Source organism: Budorcas taxicolor, chromosome X (assembly GCF_023091745.1).
Source record: "Budorcas taxicolor isolate Tak-1 chromosome X, Takin1.1, whole genome shotgun sequence".
In the NCBI taxonomy this organism is placed as follows: Eukaryota; Metazoa; Chordata; class Mammalia; order Artiodactyla; family Bovidae; genus Budorcas; species Budorcas taxicolor.
Genome location: NC_068935.1, coordinates 46,291,181 through 46,313,147, shown reverse-complemented (window position 1 = coordinate 46,313,147; position 21,967 = coordinate 46,291,181). Strand labels below are relative to the sequence as shown.

The 21,967-nt window shown below is 41.7% G+C and overlaps 1 protein-coding gene across 4 annotated transcripts in view; it reads left to right on the top strand.

Annotated features, from left to right (window-relative positions):
• FGF13 (fibroblast growth factor 13) overlaps nt 1–20,720 on the top strand; it is a 575,233-nt gene extending 554,513 nt beyond the window's left edge. For all 4 annotated transcript variants that reach the window (XM_052662899.1, XM_052662897.1, XM_052662898.1 and 1 more), the window contains 2 exons: nt 17,817–18,015; nt 19,339–20,720. In XM_052662899.1, the coding sequence (XP_052518859.1) occupies nt 17,817–18,015; nt 19,339–19,475 (336 nt within the window). In that variant the 3' untranslated portion in view covers nt 19,476–20,720. The remainder of the gene's footprint in view (nt 1–17,816; nt 18,016–19,338) is intronic.
• The last annotated feature ends 1,247 nt before the right edge of the window (nt 20,721–21,967 follow it).

The window sequence follows — 21,967 nt, the reverse complement described above, 5'->3', positions numbered from 1 at the left end:
TCGCAAAGTAGGTGAGAATATGGTTGGCATATTCATGGGACAGGCTAGGAAGCCAGTGTGACTGACATAAAGTGAAAACAAAGAAACAAACAAACAAAAAATGGGCAAGTGAGAGATGAGAATGGAGAAGTAGCCAGGATCAGATAATGGATGATTTTATTGTCCAAGGTAAGGACTTTGCTTTTGACCCGATAAGTGAGAAGGGAAGTCATTGGAGCATGTTGAGTAGTGGAGTGACACGATTAGGCTTGTGCTGTAAATTATGCTGTAAATTAATGTTTTACTACAAGGACGGCTTTTATGGCATTAGTGACCAGCTAACACAATTAGAGGATGCTCTGGAGGAATCTACAATCTCCCCCCAGTGCTCATGGACTCTGTTCCGCAGCTACAGATTGAACCTCAAACTTTAACCAAACATCATGGGCATTTGCTCCGAGGGTCACAATACAGGTGGCAAGAATGTGTTATTAGCCCATGCAATCTCATCCATACTGTGAGGAGGGAAGAAAAAAGAAAAAAAGAGTACATTCTTTTAACTCGGCCATCAGGAGTGCAGGAAAAACAACTCCTACTGAGGTGAGTCAGTGTATCTTCACAAACGAAAGCAAGTGTATTATGCCTCAAATGATGGCTCAGTGGCCTCAAGGAAGTAACACACCTTCCTGAGTGCCTAATTTACTACCAAGCTGTGACTCAGGCTCAGGGAAAATTGATCCTATTATTGCTCATTCAAAATACAGTAAGCAACTGTGGATACTCATTGAGACTGTTTAGAAGAGCAGAGAGTTAATGTTGCTAAAAAGATAAAATGTAATCTGCAGATCTCACACAGACTTGGTGTGTACGTCTGTCCTTCCTTGACGGGTTGCTGTGTGCACCCCATCTCTGCTTTCTCATTGGAGCCACATGTGTGATTTGAGGTGTTGGTGCAAAGGTAAACTCCAGAGTGCTGATGGCTTCACATCTGTTTGATCTGTTGCCCCCTGTTTCTTTCTAATGCTAGAACAGTTGCAAATATTGTGGCAACTGGGCAAGGCCTATGGAGCCACCCCAAAGCTCTGAGATTTGAAACTCTGCTAGTGTTTACTCAAAGGAGTATTTGTACTGTCTTTTTTTTTTTTTTTTTTTTTTTTTTTGCTCTGCTGGGTCTTGGTTGTGGCATGTGGGATCTAGTTGCCTGACCAGGGATCGAATCTAGGTCTCCTGCATCGGGAGCTCAGAGTCCTAGCTACTCTACCTCCAGGGAAGTCCCTGTACTGTCCTTTATTCTGGTCACTTAGCTTACAGCCTACCTGTTCGTGCCTTTTCCTTATGATTTTTCCACAAATACCTTGCTTCTGAAACCATTCTTTCAGTAGATCAGAATTGCAGAAAGTATAACTTCAATGACACCAAAATGTGTTTACAGCATATTGTTTGTTGCTGGTGGTTAGAGTACTGGTAACCTACTGGTAACTGCGGAGAAGGCAATGGCACCCCACTCTAGTACTCTTGCCTTGAAAATCCCATGGACGGAGGAGCCTGGTAGGCTGCAGTCCATGGGGTCGCTAAGAGTTGGGCACGACTGAGCGACTTCACTTTCACTTTTCACTTTCATGCATTGAAGAAGGAAATGGCAACCCTACCCACTCCAGTGTTCTTGCCTGGAGAATCCCAGGGACGGGGGAGCCTGGTGGACTGCCGTCTATGGGGTCTCACAGAGTCAGACACGACTGAAGGGACTTAGCAGCAGCAGCAACCTCGCCCTGCAGGAAGGTGGTTTAACGACGGAGCCTTGTTATCTTATATTGGCATATGATGTACAGTATCACTTGCAGTTGGTTACTGGGTTAAATTGACTCGAGTTTGGCTAATCATAGAATGTAGGGGTTCTGTGTTCCTTGAGGTAATATCACAGTGGCAACTTTGATCGTTCTGGTGTGATTCTGAACGATTTGTTTTTACGTGTCAATATAAGCTATTGCCATTCTAATCTGTTCCTTGACCCAGGATCGCCACAATTTTTGAGCAATTGGTGACTCCTTAGCTGCTGCTGCTGCTAACAGTAGAATATTTAACTATAACAGATTAAATGACTAAATGAATCTTTTGCAAATGAAATAAATGCTCGGTCAGGTTGCCATAGTGGGAAGAATGCACAGTAAGTCTGTATCTTGCTTGGCCACTGTAGACTACGGAACTCAATTTTGACCTGTTGTCTCTCACCATAAAAACACACCTTGGGGCACTGTATGAGTTCTGATTGCAGCTCCGAGAGTCCTCTTTGGACAACTGTTGGGGGACAGCAGCTGCTCTGCCAAAAGTACTGAAGCAGCACGAGTATCAGCATCTAGTTTAGGAGAACCAGTGCACATGGCAGCCGCTCAATCTTCATTGACCTGAAGGCATGTAACTCCCATAAAATGAGATGTAAGACAGTCGGTCTTCATACATTGTATAAAGATGTTGTTCAGAGAAGCTCTGACTCACTAGGTGAATCATACATTGGGATTTGGTATACACATCAATTCCTTGCCAGGGCCAGCACTTTTACCTGCTTTACCTGGAGAACAGTATCGAGTGGCTTGGCACAGGTGAACGTGCTTTGTTCGATATGAACCAGCACGTGTTATTGAACGTATTCTAGCCTTTCCTGAACAACTGGCATTTGAGAGTCAACCAAAGAACAGGGGTGGGGTTTTTCCAGTAGTAGGCTTCAGAACAGAGAGGAAATGGATCCATGACAGGCCCAAACTGAATGTTGAACCCACACAACCCGCTCCCTGAAGACATCACTTGAGCAGAAAAGGATGTACATGTGGTACACCCTATCTCCCTTCCAGTCCTCAACGGTTTATTGGCATCAGAAGTCAGCATTTAACTGGTTCTACTGGAAGCTCGGTGAAGGAATTTCCTTCTGAGGACTGTGATCTTCTCTTTCTCTTGGGGAAGGAGTGTCATTTGCAACCTCCTGATGCAGAGGGATGTGGTAGGTAACATTCTGTGGCAACATCCCAAATGTATTCTCTCTGCAGGTTTAAGGAAAAAAAGAGACACAATCCAAGTGGTGATGTGATTCATGAATAGAAGATGCAACTCCTAATGAGTTGATGATATGATTTATTGTGTCCCATTCACATGCACTTAGAAGAACCTATGTATGGAATCGATAGGAGCCATAAAACTAAATCCAAATATATTGTGACCATTTAAAGTTTTAGCCCCCTTGATTGTTTTTAATATATACAGCAGATTTGCCAGTATAGATTTTTCATCACCAGCCATCTGGTAAAAATTAGTATGAGATAAATAATTTAGCTTCCTTCTGTTCAGATACAATTTCATTATCCTTTTCCTCGATACTGTGAAAAGTCTTCAGAAATAGTCAGTTGTAAAGTGCTTTTGCATTCCGGCTGAAGCTGAGCCTGGAGGTTCCTGACATGCTGACATTTGACTCTCTTTTTGGCCTCCAGAAAATTCCATACCTGAGGGCAACCCCTGCTAAGTGCAGAACCAAGACACGAGGTGGCTGGGATGTTCCAGAAGTGCAAGACATTTTCTTTGAATTTAAAAAAATAAGAATTATGCAGAGCTTAAGAAACTCAGGAGAGATTAGTTATATATTCCCTGTGACGCAGTAATTCTCTCTAATCACAGTGAATATCCCAGCCTCTAAAGCATACTAATTGGTTTGGAGGAGATATTTTTCCATTCATAAGAAAACTCTCTGCTCCTTTTGGTCCTGGCCTTATTTCTCCAATCTGGCTGGAGTTGAGGAATCTTATGCTAGAGTTGTAGGAACACATGTGTGAGATTATGGAGGGCCTTGAACGCCAGGCCAGGGAGTTTTGGATTTTATCCTGTAGGCAGCAGGGAGCCATTAAAAGATTTTAAACAGGAGGAATGTAAAAAATAGGACTTGATTTGGATTCATGTTTAGTATAAAAGTGCAATGATAAGATATATTAAGGGAGTGTTATGGTTCTGTTCACAGCATGAATATAACTGGGGAATTCATCTCTACTAGCTGTCTAGTTCAGCTTTTACAGCATACAAATTTTCAGGGCCAGCTGTAAGAGCTTGATGATAAAAGAACAAAGTAAGAATTGATAATGTGAATACAATTGTAAAGAAAGGGATTTTGGTGGTCAGGATCACTGATAACAGAATAATAAGCATTGTAAAGGGTGACTGTAGAATTATTTGTTATTTTGTTGTAGTTCTTTGAAATCACTTCTATGCTATATAATTACCTTAAGTTTTAAGTGTTCCCTGCAGGGATAATTTATGTATTTTGCATTATCATGCAAATACTTTAACAATCTACACTGGTGAAAATGAAAGCTGAAAATTATTCCAAATAGATCATGATTGTGCAAAGCTTATGCAATATTAATCATCTTGATATATTCTCATAGTTTATATTGTATCCTTGCCTTGTGTTTTCAACTCCAGTAATACTTAGGTAACAAATATTTGAAAATTGAAATTGCATATTTTGATAAAGAACTGTAATTTGCCTATTTCAAAATTGAATGACATCAAAACCCTTTTAAAAAAATAATCTAAAAATGCTGCGGTATTTCAGGAAATTTAGAACAGACCAAATTTAATTTAATCTAAGCTACTGAAGGCTCATTTATGAATTGTAGCTGGATACTCAGTCTAAACACTGCTGTAAAGCGTTGCATTTTCCGCCATGGTTTCTCTCAAACCATAGTATCAGGTGATGAGGAGCATAAACAGCATCACAGGTGACAAGAGTTTGGTCATAAACAGGGAACCGTTGTCTTGTTTACTGTGCCATAGTTACACATCTGAACATTATGTCCCTCTTATGAAAACATAATTCACTTTATGATAACATCATTCATATATCAAAGTGTCTTATTTTAATGAACTTTATACTAATCCTGAGTTTCTCCAAAGACCTGGATATCCTTTTTCTTTTCCTTCAGAGATGGATGTGCTTTCCACAGAGGAAAATCTCTATGAAAAAATAGGTTTATTTGTTTATCAGGCTCCTCTATAGATGCTGACTTTACAGAAGAACAACCTGCCCTGGGTGGCTTCTCAGATTTTACCCTGAAGTCTGAGCACAACCTGGAATTTGGACAGGAGACAGATCTTCTCCAACAAGAGAGATGGCTCACTTTCTCACCCTCCCCCTGTACGGTGGGAGTGGGGGTGGAGTCAGGATGGGGAACGGCAGGCATTTCTCAAAGGCCTCAGGATTATAGAACTGGGGAAAAGAACTCACCGCCTTAACTCTCTCTCTTCTCACTTCTTGTTGTTTTTCTCTGTCTCTTTGTCTGCCCCACTCCCACTTCTCTCTTTATGTCTGTCTGTCTCTTGAGAACATACACACAGACACAGGACTCCGATCAGGCTGATTTCTATTTTGCTCTACCAGTTACCCACCTCTGCACCTAAAGAGGCAGAAGGCTAGTGTCAGTAAAAGTTCTCTGGGGTCATCCCCTAAAACCTCTGAGTATAGACAGGTCCCTGAAAAGAAAAGAAAAGCAGCACCCAAATGTACTGAAATTTAGACATGCATATTTCGCCATAGAAGAATCAAGTTTTCATGGCATAAACTAAGAGAATGTTCCATGGACACATTACTTGAGATCCATGGGATGTTGCCTGGCAGGATTGACTTTGGCTCTGAGTTAAAGCTCTTCCTTTCCTCTGCAGCCCAGGGCCAGTTAGCACTACTGGGTCCTTGGTGTTTTTCGGCTCTGGAAACATCTTAGAGATCAAGTTGCCTGAAAATAAGGGTCTCTCGCACGTCAACATGGCTTCCCAGGTGGCTCAGTGGTAAGGAATCCATCTGTCAATGCAAGAGATGTGGGTTCAATCCCTGGTTCGGGAAGATCCCCTGGAGAAGGAAATGGCTCCAGTATTCTTGCCTGAAGAATTCCATGGACAGAGGAGCCTGGTGGGCTACAGTTGCAGAGAGACATGACTGAGTGACTGAGCACACACATACACACACACATGTCAACACCGGCTACCTTAAACAGATTCCAGCTTCCTCTAGAAGGAGTTGCCTCCCTGCTCTGGATTCATTCTCTAAATGAAAGTGTGAAAGCCAGATTTCAGTGCATTAATATCTCTGGTTTCATTTCTTCAACTGTAAAAAAAAAAAATCTACCAAATCCATTGTAATCATTACCTTTCTTATTGTCATCATTATAAAACTGTCCCTTATCTGTCACTCGAATGTCATTAACTATTGAAGCATTTGTAGAAAACTGTTAAAGTAGGTGCTGCTTAAACATAAGGAGCTATTAGAGTTTTCAGGATTGTTGTTATTAGTAACCTACATGATGAAAGTAGAACTAGCAAAACAGTGGTTTAGAACAAAAGAAGTGGAATAATCATGTTGCACTTTTGTGGCATAGTAATTAAAATAAGATGTGTAAATGTCACTTGGCCCATTAATACTGAATTATTTCACAAATCTCTTTACTATCATGCAGATTCACTGATACACATTACAGTAATTCAAATTTTAGAATCTTAAGATATTTTAAGCCCCAAATGAAAGATGCATGCATTGTCACCCTTGCAAAGGAATCATTAATGAAAGGAGTTCTCACCCATATAGTTCATGTGTAACTGGAAGCTCTGTGAGCTGGGAAGGCACTTCTCTACTCCCAGATCAGTTTGAAGTTGGGATGGTCGTGGGCAGGAGACTGCATTCACCTGTCTATCACACAAACAGGAAAGTAAGGCAAGGCCAAGGACCCCATAGTCTGTGAGCACCCCCATGTGTGCTGGCTGCTTTCCATGCTCTCTGCAGTCCTCCTTGGGAAGCACGTGTTGCTATTCTCCTCTTAGAGATTCAGGATCAGAACCCAGGTCAGCTGCCTGAAGTCGGAAATCTGGAAAGTTGATGTGGCAGGTTCAAAGAGAGCTCTGTGATGTTCAGAGAGCCAGGACACACGAATAGCAGTGAAGACTGACCCTTCAGCCAACATTGGAACTGTCCATTTAGAGGAGAACTGACATCACAGCGCTTGTCTACACAGTGACTGTTGGGGTGAAAGGGTGCACTTGCAGTGGAGTTCAGAAGAGAGTGGCTTGGTAAGGGCTTCTTTCCTGTGGTTTTTCTCCCTTGTGAGGTGGGAGAACTCCTCTCTCAGGCCACAGGGAGGTCATTCCATTCTGAAGCTCATACAGAGACCTGCTGTTGAGATTAAATTAGATCATTATATAGGCAAAGGGACTTCCCACAGTGCTCCGTGCTCTGTAGGCTCTCAGTAAGGAGTAGTTGAGAATGGATTCTTCCATCTAGGTCTTCAGTTAGTGAATAATCGTACCACTCAGACTCGTGGTAAGAGACTGTCACAGGCATCCTTTCATTATCTCCTTTCAAGGGGCAAATGTTAGTGGAAATGCGTTCTCGACGTGGAAACAGGACTCTGTACACTTTCCTATCCCCAGAAGTCGTTTGTAGGAGTTATACGATGTGGTCGTCCCATAGCCCTCTACGACATCTTTCTCATCCTTGGTTTATAGATGAGGGCTTTGCACCTTGCCCTGTGACTCCAGGTTTTCTGATTTGCAGTGGAAAGCACACATTAGTGACTTCCTTCTGAGCAGAGGCATTGCTTTGCTACCTGTGCAAGAGAAAAGATAAGAAGTCTTCTTTGAAAGTCTTTGAAGAAGTAGACTCCTGGCTATTGTAAATGACTCTGTTCTGCAGACACAGACCCTATCAAATCTAACTCAACCACTATCCAACACAAATCAGAATTACCACCCTCACAGTGGCCTGCGGCACTAGAACAGGCGCCTGATGCACCCACCTGGGTACAATTTTAGTTTTAATAGGCCACCTACCTTGCCAGAGTTTTTTCAGTTGATCTATGCAGAAAGAACCTTTCTTCTTTGCATGACAGTTTGTTGGATGTCTAGGGAAAGTTCTCACAGTTCCCAGGCTTTGAACATTTGGGCAGGAGCTTGGAAGAGCTATCTAAAATACAACCTATAATTTTATTCTCTTGGTGACTACAAATACTTCCAAAGTCATTCTCTTGCTGATGGGTTTAGATCCTGCTCTGAAGACGCCCCAGTGGCTCAAACGGTAAAGAATCTGCCTGCAATGCTGGAGACCTGGGTTCGATCCCTGGGTCAGAAGATCCCCAGGAGAAGGGAACGGAAAGCCACTCCAGTATTGCTGCCTGGAGAATCCCATGGACTGAGGGGCCTGGTGGCCTACAGTCCATAGGGGTCACAAAGAGTCAGACATGACTGAGTGACTAGCACTTTCAGTTTTCTTTCTGAAGTTCTTCTACAGAAGAATCCTGCCACAAATTAGAAAGCATCACAGTAATGGAAGCTAATAGTCACAGATTAATTCCAGTAACCAGCCAAAAGACAGGAAAGTTTATTTTTAGAGATCATATCTGATATTTGATTCCCCTTTCAAAGCACATAAGGTCAGCCCTGCTTATGAGAAAAACCAACACTGCAAGTTAATGCACATCATAGACAAAAAAAGTTGGAGAAAGTTACTTACTTTAGAGAAGTGTTCTTCACTTGAAAAAAATGCTTTTCCATGCACAGATTTTTGTTCAGCAGTAAGATTTAATCTAGTAAGATTTTTAAAGAAACTATGATGGCCACATAGTCCCTGTAATATCTTATGTAAAATGAAATCTCTCTTCTGCTACCTAATTGGATTCCGAGCCAATCTGTATTCTTCTGCAAGGCTTGGACCAGATTGACACTGTCTTGGACCAATCACTCAGCCCTGGAGATGTGTGGCCTATCCCACTTCTTCATCACAAATCTCAGCAAGTTACTTCCATTTCAGAATGTACCTGCTGACCAGGTTTGGAGCTGAGTGAGGCATTAGGGTCTTTTTTCTCTCTCTCTTTTTTCTAAAAGAATCATTATTTTTAATCACAACAAAAATCACCCTTCTTAGGCTCTGTAAGCGATGCAGTGTTTTTGTTTTGATTCCTGCTTTATTCTAGCTTATTTCTGTGTATTTTATAAAACGAATTGTAGAATTCAATATTTCATGAGACTGCTCTACAGAAATAGATGAAAATCTAGAGCAAGCCAATACAAAGGACTCAATGAACTGCAGGGTGGTCATATCTGCATCCTAATTCTGTTTATACAAGCCATTGCTTGACAATCTCGTTAAAATTTCCTTTTTTTTTTTTTCATTTTGTTTGTTAAGAGTTGAAGAAAGGCAATACTGGGGTGCCCTATTTTGTGGACTCAACATAGGGTCAATGAAAATGTCTATTAGATACCAAGGAATACAAAAATGCTACTGAGAAGTTTCAGTATAACCATATGAGGAAAAATAGTCCCATGTACATATTCTTAATTATGATTTGTTTCATTGCAAACAGTTGCCAGTTAGCACGTGTACTTTGAAGTCATTCTGTGACGTGGTATTTCACGAAGCCTGTTTTTCAGTACTTCATCTCTTTAGTGCTGTGGCTTGAAGCACTGCAGCCTTTTCAGCCGACTGCAGACCAAAATGACAAATGGAAGGAAGCAAAACAGTTTTCGGGGAGCCAAGCTTGGAGGAGAACGCTAAACACCGAGCGTCATTCACGTGCAGTCCTTATTTGGGGCAGAATTGATCTCCTTCCATGGCAATAAAACAAATATAGGCAGATCCTTTCTTTAGAAATTGATTCCAGAGTGCAGAAGAACCTTGAAAAGAAGAGAATGTATTTATTTTGCCTTGGTTTTCTGGGCATGTATTATCAGAAGTAATCACACATTTCATGTTTATGGGGCTTTACAATTCTCAGAGCTTCTTTCACATACATCAATCTCATTGCCTCCTCGTCCAACCATCCAGTAAGGTCAGCAGGACTGGTCCCCACCCCACGTCCTCACCTTTTTACAGAAATCAAGTGAACAGAATTTAGTTGCAGCGTTTAGCTGTTTGCAGAGCCAAAGACCAAGAGTATGAGTTTAATGCCTATATCTTGGTTACCAGAAAAACTCTTTATTCTTGGAGCTTCAGCTTCGGTTTTGTCTTTATTAGTCCCCCTTCTCTTCCTCCCTCTGTCTCCCTCCCTCTGTCCTTCCCTTTCTCTCCTCCCTCTCCAGTTTTTTAAATTGAATTTATCTGTAGGCTGCTTTCCTCCTTTTATCACCTACTCCTTCTGCCCTGGCAGGCAAGTTCTAACTTGTCAGTCTCTCCTCTCAGACAGCCCTCTATTCATATCCCACCACGTTTAACCCTTTTTTGGACCTGTATAAGCTATCTCCCAAGTCCTCTTCCTATGAAATTCCATTCTTTTCTTTGTTTATTTCATTAGATATATATTGATCATTGACTCTAAGCCAGGCCCCATGCTCAGAGCTGCCCTCAAGTATCCCACAGTCCAGGGGATATTTGAGTGAACAAATCAAACTCTGTTTATCATGAATTAATAATTTTGTTTAGCTACAGTGCACTGGCTAAGTATTGATTCCCTCTTCCCCAACCTCTCCCTTCCCGTGCTTTGATCTTAGTAATAATGAAGTTCATTCACATCAAATATACCCTGGGAGAGAACATCAAAGTCCTGAATATAATAATTAATCCTGGGTTTTGAAATCACCGATAGAAGGGAAGCTTATATAGAGAATATAGGTAGTTATGGGGTCACCCCCTATGGGTATAATGTATATTTTAGATTCTATTTTGTTTTACTTTTTTAACAGAGTTGAAAATCTAATGTTAATCTGCATATTATTTTCATTAGGCTGGGGAATAATTGACACACACAAGTCACACCTGTTTGTATAGCCTGCTAACTTTAAATCTAGAAAATTAATTGTCATCAGAACATGACTGAGAATCAGAAGAGTGACCCTTGCTCTTGGCTGCTGCCGCTGCTGCTGCTAAGTCCCTTCAGTCGTGTCCGACTCTGTGTGACCCGATAGATGGCAGCCCACCAAGCTCCCAAGTCCCTGGGATTCTCCAGGCAAGAACACTGGAGAGGGTTGCCATTTCCTTCTCCAATGCATGAAAGTGAAAAGTGAAAGTGAAGTCGCTCAGTCGTGTCCGACCCTCAGCGACCCCATGGACTGCAGCCTACCAGGCTCCTCCATCCATGGGATTTTCCAGGCAAGAGTACTGGAGTGGGGTGCCATTGCCTTCTCTGCTTGCTCTTGGCAGTAATTGTTAAATTAATTGGATCGTCAGGCTACTGAAAATGTGGCCAGAAGAGAGGAGGAAAAGAGAAGGAAGTGAGAGAAGTAAAGGGCAAGATAGGTTAGTTATGTTTCTAGAACTTGCTGAAAAGAAGAAATCATGTTTTATTGAGTTCATTTTTTAAAGTTTCTTTAAATGCCCACTCATCGACCTATAAACTGTTTTTCTGTGTTCTATGATGCCAAAATGTGACATGTGAATAGAACAAAATTTATGGAGACACATTCATCTCTACCAGGATTTGTGCAGTTCACATGGAGTCTATATATGCAAAAACTTTTATTCCGTGTTCACGCTTTGTTCAATAGCTTAGGACCTTCGTGTTGCCATTTTATGTATGGACAACCTAAGGAGACTCTGCTGGTCTCTTGAGATCCAAGGAAATCAGCACCGCCCTTTTAAAAAAGAGTTCTTTTGAGAGAAATGTGTTCAAAGCATTCACGATATTCCTGGCAATCCTCAAAGCCTAGTGAGGTACAAACTCATGTAGAACACTTGCCACCCTGCCGGTTGGTAGCATAGCTGCAAGTACAAAAGCTGGGGGCAAAAGTATGAAAATGCTGCTATTACGGTGTGTGTTTGCCAAATGACTTTTTTTTTTTTAATGTGGACCATTTTTAAAGTCTTTATTGAATTTGTTAGAATAATGCTTCTGTTTCATGTTTTGGTTTTTTGCCTTGTGGGATCTTAGCTCCCCGACCAGGGATCGAACGCATACCCGTCAGATTGGAAAGTGAAGCCTTAACCACTGAGAGAAGCCCACCCCCCACCCCCACAGTGACTTCTTTTCATCAAGAAGGCACTTAGCTGTGGTGTGTGCACTGTGGTATTGTGGACGTGTTTAGCACGTGGAGATAATGTACATGATATACAGATGGTTTTGAGCTCTTGCCATTTGGGTTATGGCTCTACTGGAGAAGGGCATGGCAACCCACTCCAGTATTCTTGCCTGGAGAATTCCACGGACAGTGGAGCCTGGCGGGCTACAGTCCATGGGATTGCTAAGAGTCAGACTGACTAAACACTTTCACTTTCTTTTTTTATTTTTATTTTTTTCTTGAAATATCTTTTGTCAAGGCAGGATACAGCTTCACATCCCCTCTCAGAGTGATGAGGCCCTCAGTAGGCTCCCTTCCGGGAAGCTACCATCACAGCCCATGCTTCTTCTGACCTCGCTCCAGCTCTAAGAGGCCAGAGAGCTATTTTATCCCCTCCATCCTGTGCCCTTGGTGCCAGAGGCAACTCAAGGCACCAGGGTAAATTGCTATGCCAGGTCCAGAGCCTTTCTTCTGGGACAAAGTTGCTTTCTAGCACACCATTGGATCTGGGGGGCTCTTTGCGTATATCCTGCATTATTGATTGGATGAATCCACTTGATTGTGGAAGTCTAATATGCCCCACTGAGGGCAGCTGACCGTCACCATCTGTAGCTCTAAGTATTCTCTAATATGCTCTATTGACCCGATGTTGAGGGTTTCAGATATTTTCATCTTATCAGTGGTAAACCTTCAAAGAACTATTTTGCCCTTAATAGTGAATAAATTGGTTAAAAAAATTGTACTGTTAAATTTTGCTCCTGGATCTGTTCATTCTGCAAATGAACATTTTTCATTCTTTACTCAAAATATAATTACAGTCATTAACTGGTATGGATTCTGTGAATAAAAAAGTTAGGTAATCACTGAGGAAAAATCTAACCTTGAACTTTAAGGGGAATAGAGAGGATGATTACAGAAAAGAGAGTTGAGAGAGGTTGAATTTTGTTTTTCAGAGTTATTCCTCTGAACCTTACTAACATTATTCCTCTGAAATAAGTATAGATATGCAAGAGAGGTAAACAACCTTTAAGAGAAATCAATGCATGAAAGGTTAGAAGACATAAAGCACCTTTTCTTTTGCACTCATGCCAAGTAATTTCTTCGTGACTGTGCAGGGAATGCTTGATGTCTTTTTAATTCATTTATTATGATAGCCAGTATTTATCTAATGCCTATTCAATACAGAGTACAATGAGTGCTGCCTCTATTTCGTGCCTACTAAGTGTCAAGGCCACTCTGGTACCTTTTTTCCCAGAGCACTAATAATCATCTCCAGATCAATCAAAGATTGATTGCTTGCCAGAGGTCTACTTGTTATTCTGTGAATAAGGCTTCTCTGGTTAGGGTTCAATCCGATTTCTATTATTTCTGTGAACCACTGCTGAGACACAGAGATGTAGCTATACCCCTCTTCCCTTTGGTAGCCCTTCCTGTGTTGGGTGGGATGTTCACATCTTTTTACATTTGATAAAAATCAAGCCTCTTCTGCCTACTTATTTCAGCACTGGATAAAATGACAGTGTCACACACCGAGAACAGAACACTGCTTTGGTTGCTTCAACATTCTTTTTTTGGCCTCATTTTCCTCCCTCTCTACTGAGTTCTTGAGTCCAAATTTAGTGGTGATGACTAAGAAATTGCCAGGATGTGACAGAGCATTCACTTCATTGAGTCCTTCCTTGCCATTTTCCAATAGTTGTAACAATTGCCAACTTTTTTTTTTTCCTCCGCATGTTGGAGGTGCCAGTATCTGTGTAGTATCTGTTATTCCGAACAGATTCGAAGTCACACAAACAGTATTTGTCCCTGAAATGACAGCCTCCATCTACATACAGCTGATTTCATTCTGTGGTATTCAGGAAATTCCCTGCAGACTTCTTACTGGGTTGATACCTCTGAATTCCGGTGTTTCCAGTACGTCAGTCTGAACCTCTGCAATGCAAATCCTGTAAACCAGCAGTCCCCAGCCTTTTTGGCAACAGGGACTGGTTTCGTGGAAGACAGTTTTTTCCAAGGACAGAGGTGGGGAGGGGGCAGGGCATGGTTTCGGGATGATTCTCCTAAGAAGCGCACAACCTCGGTCCTTTGCATGTGTAGGTTGCAGTAGTCTTTGCCCCCCTATGACAATCTAATGCCGCTGCTGATTTGACAGGAGGCGGAGCTCAGGCAGTAATGTGAGTGATGGGGAGTGGCTGTAAATACCGATGAAGCTTCGCTCGCTCACCTCCTTCTCTGCAGCCCAATTCCTAACAGACCACAGAGTGGTACTGGTCTATGGCCCAGGTGTTGGGGACCCCTACTGTAAACAATAACTGAATGGTCTGCTGTGTGCTAGGCAATATGATCAGTCCCTGATGGCAGACAGGCAGATTCAGAAATAAAAGACAAGTTCCTTGTCTTCCAGAGCCAAGCATGCACATGTTTGAGTCACGGGGCCACGCCAGAGATGGAGATAAGAATTCCTGGGAGCACAAATACAAGTGTCATCGGTCCTGATTTCAGTCAGTTCAGTTCAGTTGCTCAGTCATGTCCGACTCTTTGTGACCCCATGAATCGCAGCACGCCAGGCCTCCCTGTCCATCACCAACTCCCAGAGTTCACTCAGACTCACGTCCATCCAGTCGGTGATGCCATCCAGCCATCTCATCCTCTATCGTCCCCTTATCCTCCTGTCCCCAATCCCTCCCAGCATCAGAGTCTTTTCCAATGAGTCAGCTCTTCGCATGAGGTGACCAAAGTACTGGAGTTTCAGCTTTAGCATCAGTCCTTGCAATGAACACCCAGGACTGATTTCCTTTAGGATGGACTGGTTGGATCTCCTTGCAGTCCAGGGGACTCTCAAGAGTCTTCTCCAATACCACAGTTCAAAAGCATCAATTCATCAGCATTCAGCTTTCTTCACAGTCCAACTCTCACATCCATACATGACCACTGGAAAAATCATAGCCTTGACTAGACGGACCTTTGTTGGCAAAGTAACGTCTCTGGCCTTTGAATATGCTATCTAGGTTGGTCATAACATTCCTTCCAAGGAGTAAGCATCTTTTAATTTCATGGCTGCAATCACCATCTGCAGTGATTTTGGAGAACAAAAAATAAAGTCTGACACTGTTTCCACTGTTTCCCCATCTATTTCCCATGACATGATGGGACCAGATGCCATGATCTTCATTTTCTGAAGGTTGAGCTTTAAGCCAACTTTTTCACTCTCCTCTTTCACTTTCATCAAGAGGCTTTTTAGTTCCTCTTCACTTTCTGCCATAAGTGTGGTGTCATCTGCATATCTGAGGTTATTTCTCCCGGCAATCTTGATTCCAGCTTGTGCTTCCCCCAGCCCAGCATTTCTCATGATGTGCTCTGCATAGAAGTTAAAAAAGCAGGGTGACAATATCCAGCCTTGACGTACTCCTTTTCCTATTTGGAACCAGTCTGTTGTTCCATGTCCAGTTCTAACTGTTGCTTCCTGACCTGCATATAGGTTTCTCAAGAGGCAGGTCAGGTGGTCTGGTATTCCCATCTCTTTCAGAATTTTCCACAGTTTATTGTGATCCATACAGTCAAAGGGTTTGGCATAGTCAATAAAGCAGAAATAGATGGTTTTCTGGAACTCTCTTGCTTTTTCAGTAATCCAGCAGATATTGGCAGTTTGATCTCTGGTTCCTCTGCCTTTTCTAAAACCAGCTTGAACATCTGGAAGTTCACCGTTCACGTATTGCTAAAGCCTGACTTGGAGAATTTTGAGCATTACTTTACTAGCGTGTGAGATGAGTGCAATTGTGTGGTCGTTTGAGCATTCTTGGCATTACCTTTCTTTGGGATTGGAATGAAAACTGACCTCTTCCAGTCCTGTGGCCACTGCTGAGTTTTCCAAATTTGCTGGCATATTGAGTGCAGCACTTTCACAGCATCATCTTTCAGGATTTCAAATAGCTCCACTGGAATTCCATCACCTCCACTAGCTTTGTTTAGGAGAGGTCATATATGATTTCAGGAGCAGTCATATTTGAGCTCAGCCTTGAGGAATGAGAGGAAAGCCAGTTGGTAGAGAGATCCAGGAAATGATGTGAATGGGGTTTATAAAGGCACAAAGGCACAGACTGAAGGCATGGTAATGACTACATTGTGGAGAATTTTAAATGCCACATGAAGTTGTCATTTTACTCTAGGAAGGCTAAACCAACATTCTATGCAATCGTGCTCATCCCCAGAGAACACGTGGAGACTATTTTAGTCGTATTTCTTTGTAGGCATACCTTGGCTTTCCCTATGTTGAGAATTCTACAAAGAGGCGTGTTCACAGCCCATAAATAGAACGCTTTGGTTCCTACCCTGTGATAGTTGCCTTCAAAGTACATTGCTTCTTGAGTAGGTTGAATTTGTGTAAGTCTTCTGAGTCTCTATTGAGTATGCCCCTAGGCTGAAATTATCCCAAAAGATGACTCTGTTCCAGGCGCTCTGGAAGCCAGATGGAAGAACCAGTGAAATTACTGAGTGAAACAGATTTTGTGGATTTCCAGAAAAAAAGAAAAGTGTTCAATTATTTAACATTAAGAAAAAAAGCCGCCTCATTTGAGGAATCTGTCTCTCTTTGCTGAAGTGATTCTCTGATACTGTTGCTCAGATAGTATACTTTGTTTGGAATGCTACCTGACATGAAAGTGAAGGAAGGTAGGACCATGGAGGCATTGTCCAGAAAGGACTGGTGTCCGAAAAGATTGCAACATTTTATTGCAAGGTGGTTTTTTTTTTTTCAAGTTTTATCAAAACTTATTCCTGATAAGATCCCAGCAAAAATAGCAAGAATCAAAGGGCATCCTTGGTGTCACTGTCCTAGGAAACCACTTAGCATTTTCCTCATTATCTTGGACTCCAAGTGGACCCACTGCTACCCTACAGATTGTTTAGAGATTAAAATATGCCGTTCATTTCATTCTGTCTACAAATGGATATTTTACATAGCTATTTATTGTATAATGCACATATTGCAAAGCTTAAAAGAAGCTTTTCTGGTTTTGTTTGTTTTCAGAAACAGTCTGTTGGGTCAGGAACCCTTCATTTGTATGGGGAAGTCCAAAGAAAACATGATCACGTACATGGCAGAAAATCAGATTGTCAGGTTCAAAATCCCCTGGGCTGCTCTCTCATGTCTGCTTGTAGAATTACTGTAAATTCCTTGCTTCTATATTGATTTGTGTGAAATGTTACTGTAAGGCTAGGATGGGGTGATGAGGGACGTTTTTTTTCTGTTTTTAAGTCAAGGTCCAATGATCTGAAAAAAAAAATCAGTTTAGTTTATCTAAAAGTGAAAGTTAGTCTTTCTTAGTAGCATCTCTTTAAAAATCTAGGCATTCAGCATTGTAACACTGTAACACAGATTTCAGCCTGGGGTAATTGAAAATTATAGCATATAGTAACTGGACAATCTATGAAAATTAAGTACAAGGATGAGATGTTTATTTCTCATATTTAATCTTGAAAGGAACAAAGCTCCATGTGACAGTGTTATGCTTCTCTCTTCAATCTTTGGCTCCTCTGTTTATCCAATACATTACACTTACGTGACTGGTGCTCATTTTTCCATTACCTTATTACAAAGAGAGCTAATAATTGATCAGTAGCCCTGCACTTAGGGCTTTTTATAAAGCATCACGTGAAATGTTATATATAGTCTCGGTTTCCAATGATAATAGTTTCTGCTGTTAAAATAGAATGCCAGTCATAACAAGCTTTAACAAAGTATGTCCTAAACTTCTGAAGGGCAACACCATATGGTTCTCCATGAAATTCATAGCTGTAAATATTGAGCTTTTGTTTATTTACATTTCTTGTAGGAACATTTCACACCTGAGTGCAAATTCAAAGAATCGGTGTTTGAAAATTATTACGTGACATATTCATCGATGATATACCGTCAGCAGCAGTCAGGCCGAGGGTGGTATCTGGGTCTGAACAAAGAAGGAGAGATCATGAAAGGAAACCACGTGAAGAAGAACAAGCCTGCAGCTCACTTTCTGCCCAAACCACTGAAAGGTAAACCTGAGAGTATAGCAGCTGTGGATGGAGTGAGTATCGGTATGGAAACCAAGCCTTTATTTTGAAAGTGGAACATAATCCTTCCATCCTGAGGCATTTATACAAAAATTCGGTAAAATTTTACACTTAAAAAGAACATTAAAGCTTTGATGGGAACATCTAATCATCTGATTGGAGTTGACCAAAAAGTTTATTTTGGCCAAATCCTAATGAACTTTTGGCCAACCCTATATCTACATATGGTATATCTACATGTGGTAACACCTTGCTTATGTGGAAATAGCTTAATTGCTAACTCAGGACAGCCAAGAACCTCAAGGTATGGCAAAATAGTTAGAAACACAGATGCTCAAATGCGTGCACACTTAACACTTATTGGAAACCTCCTTGGGGCCAACAGTATTGTCCCAACAGTTTTCATTCACAGTTTTGTTTTTTGGTCATTATTAGCAGCTTGGTGGCAAATGAGAGGGCTTCCATGGTGGCTCAGTTGATAAAGAATCTGCCTCCAAGGCAGGGGATGCGGGTTTGATCCCTGGATTGGGAAGATTCCCCTGGAAGAGTGCATGGCCACCCACTCCAGTATCCTTGCCTGGAGAATTCCATGGACAGAGGAGCCTGGTGGGCTGCAGTCCATGGGGTCATAAAGAGTTGGACACAAATGAGAAACTAACACACACACATACACACACACACACACACACACACACACACACACACACAGAGCAAGTGAGAAAGTGTGAGGGATAGGAACGGGCTGCAGGAGGTAGGGATGACAGAAGGAGTGAGACACAGTGGAAAGGGGGTAGAAAATCCAGACAAAGCATAGCAAGCCCTTCAAGAGGTTACTGGCCCGAGGTTAGAAGAGCAGTTTACCAGAGGGGCAGTCTGCCCAGTCAAGTCAGCACAGCACCCTTTGACAGCACATTTTCTGGACCGAGATTACTTGAATCCACCTGCAATGCGGGAGACCTGGGTTCAATCCCTGGGTTGGGAAGGTCCCCTGGAGAAGGGAAAGGCTACCTGCTCCAGTATTCTGGCCTAGATAATTCCAGGGGTTGCAAAGGGCCGGACATGACTGAGTGAGTTTCACTTTCACTTTTCATATAAAACCATCAGTGATGGAAATAAGGCATTAGAATTCTCTACACACCTCTGTACCAAGACTGGCTTTTGCTTCATCTGGTCCAGTTCACTCTCTGCTGAGTCTCTGAAAGCAGCATTTCTCAGGTTTGGCCTCCAGCAGAGAAGCCCAGGGGGTAGAAGGAAAGCTGAGGGCCAATGCGATGCCCTCTGATGCCGTGTCTCTGTGCTTTGTAGTGGCCATGTACAAGGAGCCGTCTCTGCATGACCTCACGGAGTTCTCCCGATCTGGAAGTGGGACCCCGACCAAGAGCAGAAGTGTCTCCGGCGTGCTGAACGGAGGCAAGTCTATGAGCCACAACGAATCAACGTAGCCAGTGAGGGCAAAACAAGGGCTCTGTAACAGAACCTTACCTCCAGGTGCTGTTGAATTCTAGCAGTCCTTCACCCGAAAGTTGAGATTTGTCAATGACGTTTACCAAACAAACAAGGCAGAGTTCACTATTCTAATCTGCCATCAAACCTTCTCATCCATCCAAAAGCCCCATAATTTAGATCGAGCTTGTGCAAAAAAACAGTGCCGAGCCTGATCAGTGAACTAAATCTGGGAGAAGGACTGCTCAATTTTCTCATGATCTCACCTCTGCTTAGGGGAAGACAAACCAAAAACATTTCACAGCACTAATGCTGATTAAGAAAAATTTGCTCTCCAACCAAGACAATTGAAAAGACCACCATTGTTCTTCAAAAACAAACAAAAAAGAAAACAGAACAAAATTAACTGCTTCCGTGTTTTGTAGGGGCAAACGAAATTCTGTGAACCGTGTTGTTTTTTTGGCTTAATGTTTTCTATCTATGCTTGATTCATATGTATTCTTTACGTTGCAATTTTATGATTTCTGAAATTCAATGGTTCTATTGACTTTCTGTCACTTAATCCAACTCAACCAAATTCAGGGTTGAAGCTGAATTGGCATCTCAGGCTCAAGGTTCTTGTGATTTTACCATTTTTTCCCCTTTAGATTCGTAGTATTCTGGTCAAGTTCTTGTGCTGTACTTTGTGCGTAGAAATTGTGTTGTGTTGTCAACCCCAGTCAGTAAAGATTACTTAAAAATAAAGTTCATCCTCAAGTGTAGTTTTCTCTTAATTCCATTTGTGTTATCATGTTAAACTATTATTGTGGCTTCTTGTGTAAAGACAGTAACTGTGGAACTGTGATGTTGTCTTTTGTGTTGTTAAAATAAGAAATGTCTTATCTGTGTACGTATGAGTCCTCCTGTCATTGTATTTGGCACGTGAATATTGTGTACAAGGAAATGTTAAGACTGGTTACCCCTAAACAACATATACTTATACCTGCTTCTGGAAAAGTGTTTAAGACTTAGCTAGGTTTCCATTTAGATCTTCATATCTGTTGCATGGGAGAAAGTTGGAATCTTGGCATAGAGTTGCATGATATGTAAGATTTTGTGCATTAATAATTGTTAAAATCTGTGTTCCAAAAGTGGACATAGCATGTACAGGCAGTTTTCTGTCCTGTGCACAAAACAGTTTAAAAAAAAGTTGTTTAATATTTGTTGTTGTATACCCAGATACGCACCGAATAAACTCTTTATATTCATTCAAAGAAAAATCCTTTAACTTGTATTTACTGTGTCCATTATGTGCCGTGAATTGTGGTAGAAACTGGAGTTACTCATTGAGTTATATACATCTGATCACTGCCTTCAAATAATCTACAGTCTAGAGATTTATATTCACATGAATACTCTTAAAAGTGTAATTGTTATACTTAAACTGCAGGCTGGAACAGAAGAATTCTCATTCCCATTCAGTGATGAACTGTACAAAAGGAACTATATTCTAGTACCCTGCTGTTCACACTTTCATTTCCCCCTCTCTCATGCTCATTTCTTTCCATAGAGGAAAGGCGTGAGACTAAATATCTCAAGTCCTTTCCATCTCTGAGAACTGAACATAGCTAGTTTCTTTTTTTATTAAAATTTCAAACCATAAGTTAAAAATAGAAAGAATTTTACAGTGAATGCTGGTAAACCTACACCTGTGTTCTAATATTCACATACTGCTATACTGTACATCTATCCATCCATCATTCCATCTTATTTGTGACATGTTTCAAAATCAACTACAGATATCTATACACTTCCTCCTAATTTGGTATGTATCTCTGTAACTAGAGTTTGGTGTCCATTTGCAGTATTTTCCATCATATACAGCTTACAATAAAGTGCACATAAAGTATCTTTGTTGAGTTGACAGATGCATACATTTGGGTCACCATAAACATTGTCAGTGTTAATGACTTTTCACTATCTCCCCAAAGGTGCCATTGCCTGGTCATGATGCTTCAGGAGTCGACCATGTAGGAAGGTGAGAGTGGAGGAACAGGATGCAACATAATTGGCATCCATCAAATAAAGTTCCTGGGGCCCCAAGCAGCATGCTCTCGCACAAAGGAAGGCTGCTGATTCCTAAGACATCTAGGCTGGATTCAGCAGGAGCTCTTAGCTTAGGCCATCCCAGCCCAGTTCAGTCACCTTGTGATCCTGTCTTAAGCCCTCATCATGCCAGAGCTCTTAGGTCCAGCTGCATGAAAGATGCTGCCTGACCAGTTTGGACAGGAGCCTGGGTACCCTATGCCATAACCAGACTCACTCAACCTTGCCCCCCTTTTCAGTCTTCCTAATTTTCAATCCATAGAGAAAAGTACTGCATTGTCTCAGTCTTGCTCCAAGGACTTTAAGATTTGATTATTGATGAGTTTCCTTGCAGCTTTTCCTTTTTCATTGCTCAAGAATAGCGTAGGTCTGCTGGTAACAAACAAGTCAGTACTTTGGAGTCTCA